At 31.4% G+C, this 14,641-nt stretch overlaps 2 protein-coding genes across 2 annotated transcripts in view; both read right to left on the reverse strand.

The window, feature by feature from the left end:
• The window catches only part of LOC107454708 (uncharacterized), a 248,392-nt gene that overhangs the window by 195,352 nt on the left and 38,399 nt on the right, over positions 1 to 14,641 (reverse strand). The window lies entirely within an intron of this gene.
• LOC122270895 (histone-lysine N-methyltransferase SETMAR-like) lies at positions 2,524 to 3,081 on the reverse strand. The gene has a single exon (XM_043050140.1). The coding sequence runs from the start codon at positions 3,079 to 3,081 to the stop codon at positions 2,524 to 2,526; it is 558 nt and encodes a 185-aa protein (XP_042906074.1).

Below are 14,641 nucleotides of genomic sequence, written 5' to 3' on the forward strand. Positions count from 1 at the left end.
TTTCCAATCCAGCGGCGTTAACGATCAGCTCTCCTATTAGATATTTCCTTTAATAATAATAAAAACTTGATCCTTGACTTCTTTTTAGTTCAGGTAACAAATTTTAAATGAAATAAAAGCTTGCCTTACAATTTCGATCAACTATAAGTTAAAATTTTTGATGGTTTTCCATTGATGGACCAACATAATCTTGATGGTAACCAACGTAAGTAACCATCATCTCAATGTAGGAATTCGGACTGATTTATGATGGTCCAACATAAGAATAGCAACTTGTTTTGATGGTCCGTTCGAACTCAAATGTTGGAACGATCACGAACCACCATAATTCCAATGTAGGAATTCGGACTTATTTATGATGATCTAGTATAAAAAAACAAACAAATTGTTTTGATGATATATTGCTTAGAATCAACAAGGATTCCCATTAAACCGTCGTGGTAATGTATACTTAGAACTATCATGTACCTTCAGGGATCATCATAAATTGTTTGTTCATGAGAGTCAAACTTCTCTTGATGATTAACCATCGTAGTATTAAATTATCATTTTCCATCTTGGAATGATGGAAGTTTGTTGGCATATCAAAACGTAATGGAAACCTAATGGAACCATGAACACTTAATGGAAAATGTTGGATGATGGTGACCATGAAATGATGTTGGACCATCATGAATCACACTAAAACCAACGTAAATGTTGATGCGACCATCAAGAATTTTGACTAGGGTAACCAAAGGGAAAATCTCCGAAGAAGAGATCAAGTCGTTCAATGCAGGTGGATTGTAAATTAACACCTGGAACATATCGTTCAACATTCAGGACTAACAGTGAGAAAAAACTGGTAATAGGACAAATACTTTGTATTAATAAAAATCTTCATTCTTTTTAACGATTGAAAAAAAAATTAAAATAAGCAACTTACCTTATGCAACTTTTTGATTTGAAATAGTTCAACTAATTCAACTAATAAACCGAATTCAACTAAAATTTCAACTAATAAACCAAAAGTTATTCAAAGTGTTTCCTTTTAATTCATAGAAAAAGAGCTTAAAGATAACTTTAAGAGTGAAATTAAATCTGTATCAATCATTAAGCACATTCTTATACATTGAATAACCAATAAAAAACTTTTACTGACTCTGAAGTAGCCTATGCAGTTTAGTTTTGCCCTTTTAACTACTCAAAAACGAATATGCTAGGACATAAAACAACACATCTGAATCCTAGACATTACTGCAAATTATAAGCAAAGATTTTAACAAAGCAATAAAGTGAATTTTTTCCTGAACTGGTTGAGCTTCGACTCTTAATGGCACATTCCTAAGCATTTAAGAACCCACTAGCAACTTATAATGACTCAAAGTAGACTACATAGTTTTGTTTTTTTTTCTTTCAATTTTTTAAAAGATGCTTAAGTTAAAACACATAAGAGCTTATCTGAATGCTAGACATTATAGCAAGTTGTAAACTAAGATTTTAATAAATCAATGAAGTCAATTTTTTCCTCAAATGGTTGAACTCCGTGTTAATGGCACATTCTTAAACATTTAATAAGCCACAATCAAATTATATTGATTCAAAATTTGCCTAGGCAGTTTAGTTCAGACTTTTTGACCATTCAAAAACGCCTATGCTGGGATATATAACAACATTTATGAATACTAGACATTACTCCAAACTATAAATAAAAATTTTAATATAGCATTAAAGTCAGTTTTTTCCTCGAATGGTTGAGCTCTGTGTTAATTACACATTCCCATAGATTTGACACATTCCTAAACATTTATTAACCCATAAGCAACCTGTAATGACGCTAAAACTTCGTGTGTAGTTCTTTTAAACCTCTCAAAAATACGTGCTTTAGAACATATAAGAGCTTACCTGAAATCTAGACACGACAAAAAATTGTAAACAAAGAATCTAAAATGGCAAAATAGTCTACTGTTTCCTCAAATGGTTGATCTCAGTGTTAATTACACATTCCGATACATTTGACAACCAGTAAGCAGACTTATACGAGATTCACTCTGAAATTTTTTAGATACAACTAGGTTTTTAAGTTACTCTTACAAGATTTTTGGTGTATTCAAAGTAGTCTCCTCCAGCATCAATGCATTTTTGTAGTCGAATTTTCCACAGAATAAATGCCTCAAGCCATTCATTTCTTGGAATAGATGAAAAAAAATGCTTTCATAGCCACATCAATCTCTTCTTCTGAATGAAAATGACGTCTACGTGTTCTTTTTTAGATTAAAGAATAACCAAAAGTCACACATGGTTAGATCAGGTGAATACGGCGGATGTTCTACCACTTTAATTTTTTTTGTTTAAGAAACTCAACTGTTAATCCGGCTGTATGTGAAGATGCATCGTCATAGTGAAGCATTAGTCCCCTAACGTTCACTTCTTGTAGAATTTCCGGAAGAGATATAGTGGTATACCAGTTTGCTGTTATTGTCTTCTGTCCTTCCAACTTGATGGCTTTGACCAATCCCGTACTTCTGAAGAAAGCGGTATACATCATTTTTTCCATACTTCAAAGATCCATACTTTGCTTTCTTGACGCGTTGGAACGTCAAAAAACGGTATGTACGTTTCATCACCCGTTACAATTTTAGAAATGATGCGGTGGCCGCCATCATTTAACAATTTAAGAGTTTCTTTACTGATTCTGACACGCTCCTCTTTTTGGTGCTCAGTTAGATTATGGGGAACCCAACGGCAAACTACTTTTTTCATATGTAATTCTTCATGAATAATTTTGTGTATGGCTGCGGATCCAAAGTTAAGTTCCTTCTGCATAATTTGACAGGTACAGCGAATATCATCCTTTAAAATTTTTCGCATGGCAGACACATTATCCGGTATTACTGCCGACGGCTGCCTTCCTGTGTGTTTTTCATCCTGAAGAAGATTACGACCTCTGCTAAATTCTTTAAACCATCTGAATACAGTAGCACGAGCTGGAGATTCATCACCTAATGCTAATTGCAACTGTTCAACGCAGTCTTCTTGACTTAATCCTGCTTTAAAATCGTAGAAAATCATAGCTCGAAAATGTTCTCGCATCAACTTCATTTTCTCTTCTGTTTAAAATTTATTCTACGCTAAACAAGTTGGAGTAAGTCAGTAAAAAATCGTCTGCTGTGTTAAAATACTTCGTATTTTAAAATGAAACCGTTATTTTTATTTTGTAAATTCTCGTCTGCGCGTATCTCAAAAATTTCAGAGTAACACTCGTATCTACTGTAAAGTTGCCCATGCTTTCTAGTTGTCTTTTTAACGCCACAAAAACGCCTACGCTGTGACATATAACATCACACGTGAAAACTAGAGATACAGAAAAATGTAAACAAAGATTCTACTTGGGATCGTACGAGCCATCGAGTTTAATTGGAAAGGCACTAGTTCGTCCAATAAGAGAGCGTTACTTTAATTACAAAAATCAGCCATGAAGGCTCTAATTCTCGAAATGCCATCGCCACACACGCACACAGAATTTTCAGGGGGGTGGAGGAACTGCAAAAGGGAAATGACTTGTGTTCCAGAAAAAGGATTGAATTCCAACCAATGTCGCTTCGTGAATAAGAGTTCTAATTAAAGCCTTTTAACCTCATTTGGATGGTGATACTCCCTTGGTCTTNATTATCGCCAGATCTGCAGACTGCTTACTATAACAGGGTTCAACTATATTAGGACTGTAATTTTAAGATCATCCACTAAATTACTTTTGTACAAAAATATATAAATGCATATGTGTAAAGTATATTCTCTGTATTTTTGTTCAAAATAGTTCAAAGCCTGCTTTGAAATTATTTGATGAAGGAAGTCCTAAATTCAATTAAAAATTTTAAATAAATATTGGTATAAGGGAATATTAACTAATTGATTCAGGTAATTTTTTTTAATGTCACAGTACCATATAAAATTTTCTACATATTGATCTCAAACAGGTATGAGTTGTTCAGTGCTCTATAAAATCATTTTGCAAATTGTTACATTTTTCTGTTCTAAACAAAGTATTTCTAAAATAAAAAATAATATATTTTATTATTGTTAATATTAAGTTGAGCGAGTTATACTTTTTTTAGCTCCTTTATGAAGTAATCTGATGCTATATATATATATATATAATGTGTGTGTGTGTGTGAGTTACATTTTAACAAACAATAGAACATTCAGTTATAATATATACGCAACTATGAATCGAGTCGAACTCATAATCCCTTTCATGTCGATGTCACGTGATCTTGGAATAGCGTGCGTTTAATCTCCCACGCGTATGTCGATCCTCAAATTAGTATGGGCAGAAACAGAATCAATCATAACGCTAATTATAATGAATAGCTTGCAGTAGTCAATAGGGATAAGCAAACGAAAGAGAGTAGGCATAATGGCAGAGTCTTGTTCGATTAATGGAACAAGCAGTCATCGCCATAAAACGGAGTGACAAATTGATATCATTAGCATATCTAGTTAAACTATTTGGTTTTATAAAATAAAAATCATTACTTTATAATTAATCACTTTCAATGCTCGTATTAGAATATGGGTTTTATTTGAAATGCTACTGTGAGCCAAAAAAAAGCAATGCCAAATAAAAGCAAATCGTCTAAGTATAATTGCTAATAAATTACTAATTATAATGAGTTAATTAGTAATTTATTACTATTATTTTATTATCACCGGGACTAATTGGGAGAGGAGGGCTGTCTCCCCTGAGTAGCTACGACTCATTTATTGGTATTTTATTTAATTTTATAACCGTCATTGAACAGCTGACCCAAATTTGAATTTACGGATATCAATGTTCAACTCCGTACCCTTGTAATTTTGAACCTAATCCAGAAGACAAGGGAACTTCTGGATCAAGTATTGGTAGAAAGTTTCCTTCGTGGAGAACTTTATCGATAGAACTAACCCGCATTTGTGTTACATTAAGGGGAAAACCACGAAAACCTGATGGCAAGGAGACTCTAACCCGTCAACCGCTGATGATATTTTAGGTCAGCGCTGTGGTGGGTGGGTGCAAGCCGGGGGCGCGATTCGTAACTAACAGCCATAGCTTGGATTCCAACCCACGTCACCTCATTTTTTTTTTAGAATTATTTAATTTTATTTTCTAACCATCATTGAATAGCCGACCCAATTTTAGCTGTACGACTACTTATGTTCAACTCCTATTTTACTAATATTAGTTGATTTTAATTTCAAGGAGCAACAAGGCATAAATTTTATTTTTCCTTCTTTAATAAGAAAGGCATAAATTTTTAGTAATCGCCAACTATCGTTAATTATTGTCAGCTAAAATAAGATAATAGCCTAACAAAAATCTTGGAACTCAGAAACCAGTGCTTTTTATTTTAAAGATAAAGGATTACTGTCCGGTATCACTTGCCCTATATTCCCTTCACTGATATTTTAAAATTAAAGGGCTATTGACCGATATAAACTTGTTCTGTATTCCCTACATAGATTTTTTTTAACACATTGGGTTAATACCCGGTATACACTCGGTTTGTATTCCATTTATTGATGTTTTATTTGATAAAAAGCAATTGTCCCGTATACACTTGCCCTGTATTCTCTACACTAAATGTTTTTTCTAATTTATTTTTTTTTGTATAGGTCGTTATCCATGTTCTCTACACAGATGTTTTTTCTAATCAGATATTATTACTGATCCCTAAATAAGACTGCAAACAAAATTTGAGTTTCAGAAGAAATTGATTTACTTAGTTAACTCAATGTTAATTTCCTACATTTGTTAAGTCAATAATATTCAGATTAATGTGCCTAAATAGGTTTAATAAGATTACTATTGAGCAATATTTTTCACTTAATGTACTGTGCGCAAAAAAATGAACCACCTTCAATAACTTTTGAGCCTAATGACCCTCAATAACTTTTGATCTTAATTTGTTAAATCAATATTCAGATTAATATGCCTAAGTAGGTTTAGTAAGCAAGACTGTGCAATATTTTTCACTTATGCACAGTGCTAAAAAATAATGGACCACCCTGAATAACTTTTGATCCTAATGATCGAATTTTCACATTCTAGGACTCAATGTCAGTGGTTCGAGAGGGTGACCTCAAATATGCTAGTTAATGAGTGCAGACCATATTTTAAGTTACGAAATCAGACACAAAAACGTACTTTATATGAAAAAAAAACATGCCTTTTTTACGAACGGTTTGGATTCCTGACCCGAAAATATAGGGGATGCCGCAACCTGGGACAAATGGTCCCAATAATTTGCTTAGGAGAGTGCTCCTAAGTTTGGACTCCTTAATTTTAATTTTATTTTTTGTGTATTTCGCTATATATCGAGAACTTTTTAAGCAAATTGAAAAATGTTTACACTCAATTATAAAGTTCGTTTATCCAAAGGTAATTCCATACACAAAATAACTTTTCGTGGACATTTATTATTATTTTATTTAAGAATGGACGAAACAATTTTGAATTGTAAGGTATACAATTTTTTGCATCATTTTAAAAAAAAACGTAATTTTGCATGGCAAGATACAAAGTTTGAGCGAAATCGGTCAGATAGTTCTAGTGAAATTGAATTTTAAAAATACTACTTTTTAAAAGTTCAATTTCTCATGAACGTTTCGAGCCGATGTAATTTGTTATTTAAAATTGCATTCTTTACACTTTTGTAAAAAAAAATTTATTGCTTGCAATTAAAATTTATTTTGACTGTTAAAATAATAAAAAAATAATAAATGTTTTCCGAAATTTATTTTTTGCACGATATTATCGTTGGATAAACGAATTTTATAATTGTGTGCAAATATTTTACAATTTGCTTATGAAGGCAAAATACGCGAAAAGTAAAAATATCATTAAGGGGTTCAAACTTTGGAGCGCTCTCCTGACCTAACTATTGGGACATATTTCCGAGATTGCGGCCACCCTCTATATTTTGGGGAGTCAGAAATGCGAATTCTTCGAAAAGAAAGTAAATTTATTCAGAGAAAGTACGTTTTAGTATGTCTGATTTCGTAACTTAAAATATCGTCTGCATTTATTAACTTTTGATGTTACCCCCTCGAGCCATTAAAATTGAACGTTAAAATCCGATTATTAGATCAAAAGTTATTCAGGGTGATCCAGTTTTTCTGCGCTGTATATATTCCAAACACTACTCATCTTCTCAAAATATCAATTAAACTTTTTTTTCGATGTCTCAATTAACGAAGTAATTAATTTCTTCATCTAATGTATGCAAGAATGCAAAATTATAACAGTCGTTATTTTTTTTATTCACGCAACAAAACTAAAAAAAGAGCCTCATAAATCATGATTTATGCTCTTGGATGTCATAATGTCTAGAAAATCACTAATAGCAATGCTAACTTTTTGAAAATGATTTTTTTTTACATTACTTTTGACAATGTAACTGTTAAAAACATTATAAAGAGAATTTTTTTTATTCAGTAAAAATAAATCGATATAATTACAAAAAAAAAAATTTAATCGAAAACCCGAAACTTTTATAAAGAAAAATGCAAGCACGTTGATGAAATTTACAAAAAGATTAAAGATAAAAAAGTTTTCCAACAAAAGCTAATAAAATTATGCCCCTGTAAATCACTTATTTCTTTAACGCACATCAAATGTTCTTCTGTTCCCAAGAGTTTAAACTATGAACAAAATTATGCCTCACGAAATAATGGCATAAAAGCTTATTCACGCAATAACTGAATAACCTGAAAAAACTAATTGATTTTTTTTAACTTTGATCGAATTAACGTTTGTGCAAAATTTAGAGTAAAAAAAAAGCGAAAAAGTTATTTGCATACTTTCTAAAGTGAACTGTTTGTTCCTGGTGAAACAACGAGGCAATAATGTCTTTGATTGAAGCATTCAAACTTCTCTCCATCCTCAGGGATATTTGTTCTAAAAGGGGGGAAGATTTATTTCCCCCATTCCGTCACTCCATAGAGTTCTATCACCGTATACCCCCTTGAGATATACCGTGGAAAGTGAAGAGCTTTAAAATAAGAGTTCTCGCTGTTTGACGAGTTTGGGTAAGGGTACCTTAGAAGTTCAAACAATTCCAAGTTCCGCTACATTTGTCTTTAAAGTAACTTGATTGACTAGAGGATGTAGCTTTTTGGGGGAAGAGCCCGATCCATTGGGAGAAGTGTAATAAAATAAATACATATTAAAAGCTATGGGGATACGTATTATAACGATTGCAGTAGAAAGTCGATTGAAAATGTCGGTGAATTGGGTTTTGATGCGATCATGTTTCGCAATGTAAAATGTATCCATCCAGAAAATAATTTCTAAATTAATAAAGATTCAGAATAACTTTTTACAGAACCTGGTTTAAAGAATTATAAGTTCTGCTACATATGTGTTTAAAGTAACTTGATTAACTAGAAGATATAGCTTTTTGGGGAAAGAGCCCAATCCATTGGCAGAAGTGCAATAAAATAGTACATATTAAAAGCTATGGGATATACATGTCATAACGATTATTGTAGGGAATCGGTTGAAAATTTCAGTGAATTGGGTTTTGATGCGATCATGTATCACGATGTAAAATGTAGTTTTAATCCATTTAGAAAATAATTTCGAAATTAGTAAGATTCATAATAACTTTTTACAGAACCTGGTTTAAAGAATTATAAGTTCTGCTACATTAATCTTGAAGTAACTTGATTGACTAGAGAATGTAGCGTTTGGGGGGAAGAACCCAATCCATTGGGAGAAGTGTAATAAAACAAATACATATTAAAAGCTATGGGGATACGTATTAACAATTGCTGAGAGAAGTCGATTGAAAATGTCGGTGAATTGGGTTTTGATGCGATCATATTTCAAAATGTAAATTGTAGTTTTAACCCATTCAGAAAGCAATTTCGAAATCAATAAAGATTTATGCTTCAAAATAACTTTTTACAGAAACTGGTTTGGTTCAAAATAACTTTTTACAGAACCTGGTTTAAGTGATTTTAAGTTCCGCTACATTTGTCTTTAAAGTAACTTGATTGACTAGATGATGTAGTTTTTTGGGGAAAGAGCCCAATCCATTAAGAGAAGTACAATAAAATAAATACATATTAAAAGCTATGGGATATACATATTATAAGGATTATAGTAGGGAATCGATTGAAAATTTCAGTGAATTAGGTTTTGATGCGATCATGTTTCGCGATGTAAAATGTAGTTTTAATCCATTTAGAAAATAATTTCGAAATTAGTAAAGATTCAAAATAGAGTTTTATAGAACCTGGTTTAAAGAATTATAAGTTCTGCTACATTAATCTTGAAGTAACTTGATTGACTAGAGGATGTAGCTTTTTGGAGAAAGAGCCCAATCCATTGGGAGAAGTACAATAAAATAAAGACATATTAAAAGCTATGGGATATAACTATATACTATAACGATTACAGTAGGGAGTCATTGAAAATTTTAGTGAATCGGGTTTTGATGCGATCATGTTTCGCAATGTAAAATGTAGTTTTAATCCATTCAGAAAACATTTTCGAAATTAGTAAATTTTTCGACTGCAAAATAACTTTTTGGAGTACTTGGTTTAAACGATTCCAAGTTCTGCTACATTCGTCTTTAAAGTATTTTGATTGACCAGAGTATATAGCTTTTATTGCGGGGGAGGGTAAACCTAAATCTTTTGAGAGCAATAGAATAAGTGCAAATTAAAAGCTATAGGATACATATTATAACGACTGCAGTTAGGTAGTCGATTAAAAATTTCAGTTTTTTTGTGAGCAATGTAAAATATATTTTTTAACTCTATTCAAAACATATTTTCGAAATTAACAAAGTTATAAGTTAGAATTCAAATTTGATAGAATTCGATTCAAATTTGATAGAATTTAATGGAATTCAAATTAGCAAATCCTAATTGTAGAATTCAATAACACTGGGGAAATTTCATAAAAAACGGAAAAACAGAGCAAATAAAAGCCAGAGAAATCATTGCCTCGAGGCATCTAATATCTGTATGAATCTGGAATTTATAAAAAAATCAAATAGCATCACAAATTAAGTCTGATGCTAAGATCAAAAGGAACTCAAACAAAAGGAATGACGGAGAGATCAATGTCCTAATTTAAATGATTGCTTCAAATTCAAAACAGTCATTAAAATAACATACCTTTGGATAAAATTTGTATTAACATACAACGCAAGAAACTATGAAAAAACATTCTGAATTTGGCTTCTCTAGTAAGATCTCTAGTAGTTGGCTTCTCTAGTAGTTATTTACGTCAATTATTTATGAACTTTATTAATCTGAAATATAGAAGTTCCAATTACCTGAAAACAAAATATACTGAGGTGAGAAGCCATACTAATTACAATTTAAAAATATTCTAAAGGAAACTAATGAGATTTGAAGCTAAATACATCCTAAAAATGAAATTTTTAACAGTAGAAGAACCTATTTAGAAAAAAAAACTTTAAGTCAATATTTTCAATTAATGGATTACAGGTCTTAATAGTTATTGCTCTACTTTTATTAAATAGCCATCAAGCATTTCAAAAAGTATTCTTTTTATTTTTATGGCAAGTAAACCATGATTACATCATAAAATCTTTCGGCTCTCTAAATTTCCCAAGAAGGAATATTTTAATCATTCATTCAAACTTTTATGTGTAATTAAAGAGGCCGTTTTTTTTTTCTTTAGGCCGACATTGCAGTTTTTATTTATCCGTTAAGTACCCCTCTTTGATGATGCCACTTTTAAAGTCAGCAAAATAAATTAATTTTGCATAACATGGCGATAAAAAAAATAAAAACTCAAAGCTTCGCTTATGAAAATTCAATATCCGGTTAATTCTGCGTAAAAAAAAATATTAAAACTTTACAATACTAAGTAAAAGATTATTTCATTTTTTATTTTTCTCTCAATTATATTTTATTCCTTTTTGATAACTTGCTCGTAAACGTGAATAATAAAATTTAATTAAAAATCAAATGCGCAACTTTAAAAGGATAAAAAGGGAAATTCTCATTGCTTGATACGATCTCTTAAACTAAATAATTAATAAACTAATATAATGTAAAATGTTCTTTTATAACAGGAAATCGATTTTTCATATTATTTTTTTGTTTTTGTTTTATTTAAAGCCTTGATTTGTAAATTCAATTTGAGGCTTTATCAAAGTTTAATTAAGTATCATTACTATGCAAAACCCTACCAACCAACCCAGAAGACAAAGGAACTCACAGATCAAGCATTGGGACAAACTCGAATCAGAGAGACACGGTGGATCAGGAGATATGTGATCGAAGTTCGAATCCCAGATATAACTGATCGATTCGAATTTTGTTCTCTGATTTCACCAACAGCAATGGTAACGAAAAATATACTAAGTGGTATACGAATCATGGATTAGAATCCCTTTGACTTCGAGCTAACCAGGCGCTTTTCCACCATTAAAAAGTCCATCACGATGACTGTCCCAATGCTTGATCCAAGAGTTCTTTTGTCTTCTGAATCTTATTTCATTTTATAACCGTCGTTGAACAGCCAACCCAACTTCGGGTTTGGTTTACGACTACCAATGTTCACCTCCGTAGCCTTGTAATTCTGTACCTAATCCAGAAGACAAGGGAACTCCTGGATCGAGTTTTGGACAAAATTTTCCTTCGTGAAGGATTTTTTGATGGAATTAATTCGCAGTTGCATTATATGGAAAAGAAAATCACGAAAACCTCCCAGGGTTAGTCTAGCATCAAGGGCAGTCTAACCCATGATCCATGATAACCATGAGAATATTTTACGTCTGCACTGTGGTCGACGCGAGCCGGGTGTGGAATTCAAATCGACCAGACATAGCTTGAATTCTAATCCGGATCACTTCATTTGAAGGCAAGCGCACTATCTCCTGAGCCACCACGGATCTTTGTCTTCTGAATTGGAGTCAAAATTACAAGTCTACGGAGTTGAAAATTAATTGATAGCAAAATAGAATTATTGTCAATTATGAAATAAAATAAAATTCGCCTGGATGGGGAAGACTTAAGAGTTAAAAAAACTTTAAGAGTGTAAAACATTTTAATTAGAAGATCAACTAACAATTGTATGTTGAAGATACTGGATCAGAAAATTAGTTTACATAGGTTAAAATAGTAAAGGGTAAAGAAATTAGCATTTATGAAAAAAAAACTTAACAAAATACGCTATGTACCATAGCAATAAACTATGACCAAACTAGAATTAATTCAGCACGAATTAATTGCAGATCAAACAGCAGAACACTATCGTTATTCGGAAAGAAATCTCTTTTTTTTCCAAATAGATTCACGGAAGATTCAGGTCAATAATCTGTAAATAGAAAAACCAATCTCCCAATCCCGCTTATACGGAAGTATCAATGGAGGATGAACCGTATAAAGATTAGTCAGCCGGTGTCAATCCACCCCTGTCTAGACGATATCTTCTTTCCCGAAAAATACATACGGTCATTTAACTTCTTAGAAATTATCTGTGATCACTTGTTGATAGTATTTATTAACTTACCAGCAGAAAAGTAAAAAAAAAATCTACAAGTATTGTTTTGTTAAACTTAGATTGCCGTTGGCATTGGTGTTCCATAGTAAATTTATTTCCGTTGCTTTTTCGCCGAAATAAAATAAAAAAAAGCAGCAATATGAATAATTATGAAGTAGAGAGTGAATTTTATACTAATATGATGTTTTTCTAAAAAGAATATTCTGGAAGTGAAATCGAACTCGTATTTTAATTATTTAAAAAAAAAATTATTAAGATTTTTCTTTTAAAAAACGACAATTTAACGAAAAATTTTAATCTATCTCAACGTTCACTTTGTTGTTGTTTCTTGTCGTTCAAAAAAGTCATAGAATAATTTTCCAAAAATTAAAACTTTCGGTTACAGGTAACAATTTTTAACTTTTCTTTTGAATGGGGATTTTCTTTTTTGTATACTTGCCGTTATTTTCATTGCCAGTATTGAAGGTGCTTTTTAGTGATGAGCGAAACCACAAAACTAGTTTTTACAGTTAATAACTGTATAAACTCGCTAGAGTTACAAAAACAGAACCCTACAAGGGCCTCAAGCGTAAAAATGGGTAAGGCTATACACGCGGTAAGAATATTATTGTACCTTAACACAAAATAATACAGGCTCCTACTTTAGTAATTTTCCACTACACTTGTAGTGATTTTCCACTACATCGAGGTTCCTCATAGAGTGCAACACTAAGAATGTTCTTTTACACTACTTGGTGTAGTTGATAAGAGTCCGTAAAGTTATTTTTACGATACAATATATAAAAAAAAGGATTCATTAATTTAGAATGCAATAATTCTTAAAATGCAATTAATTTGTTTCACAAAAAGAATATTAAGACAAACTCGATGTAGGGTTAACGGAACAGAAATGGAAAGATATTATACATTATAAAGTCATTTAAATGCAGTTTAAATGCAAATTCAAAATTTAAATAACCATATTACATAACTAAAAGCAAACATACTTATTTCAAATGCAAATTTTTGTTTCTCCAGATGTATCGTAGCATAAAAGGCAGCAACAAATTCATGTCAACTTGTACAGAAATGTAAATAATTCACCGACGATATCCAAAGTACGCCAACATTGGTGTTTTCGGAAGCGAAAATAATCCTTGTATGGTGTAAATATGCATGAGCTTGGTGTAAGCTTTTTTTAAAAAAAATTGAATCGCTTTTTACACCCTTTAAAATGTATACGAAAGCTCGATTTGGTGTTTGTTTTAAATAAAGTGTTCCTTCACACAGTTTTCTGAGTTGTTCAACATAAAATTTGGAGATTTATTGCGCCACAGTCTTTACAATTCACTGCATTTGGTAGAAACCACTAATAAGTTTTTTTAAAGGAAAAAAAAACTCAAGCAAGTTGTATAGCTAACATCTGATTATTTTTTATGTTACAACGTTCCTTTGAATAAAAAATAATGTAATTGGAGATATTTTAGAAAAATACCTGTTTTTACTTTTATAAAATATATAATTGAATCTATTATTAAATTTAATACCCCTCTGAGTTCTATCTTTGCTTTCATTTCCGCCATAGTGCAGATAAATGTAATCTAAACAGGGAAACTGTACTCAGTGCATCAACAGGAGTGTATTTTGTCACTGATGATCCTTGTAAGAAAATACGAGAGTCGTCGAGTGGACCCTTCTTGGGGACAAAAGTATTGTATTACTCGAGAACTATCAAAGAGATCGATACAGAGTTCCGGCTAAAGGACTCTCTATATGTCATTTTGTGTAGAGTAATCCTCAGGTGATATCAACGGATACCAAGAGTCACAAAAATAAAGTGTATATTTCGAATAACATATCTATGACTCTTAGAATTTCCTATAAGTATTTTAATTTATTTATTTCTAAAAATGTGTATTTAATTTAACTATTTTTTTCTTCTATTTCCCTTTCATTCGTTTATTTCATTTTATTTTTTGTAAGTATAAATTAAGTATAATTTGCAAGTACTTTGCAAAATTAAATTAGCTCCAAAATACATTATTAACGCAGTACAAAAATCAACTCGAAACAAAAATGTACATAATTGCATCTCCTTACAAATGAATGAAATAAAAGCAAAAAAAAAATGATTGAAAAACACTTTTGTTTTTA

This window comes from Parasteatoda tepidariorum, chromosome 10, assembly GCF_043381705.1.
Source record: "Parasteatoda tepidariorum isolate YZ-2023 chromosome 10, CAS_Ptep_4.0, whole genome shotgun sequence".
Classification (NCBI taxonomy): domain Eukaryota; kingdom Metazoa; phylum Arthropoda; class Arachnida; order Araneae; family Theridiidae; genus Parasteatoda; species Parasteatoda tepidariorum.

Bases quoted from the DNA above. Each gene is read 5' to 3' on its own strand.
- LOC122270895 (XM_043050140.1), bottom strand. From the start codon at position 3,081: ATGAAGTTGATGCGAGAACATTTTCGAGCTATGATTTTCTACGATTTT.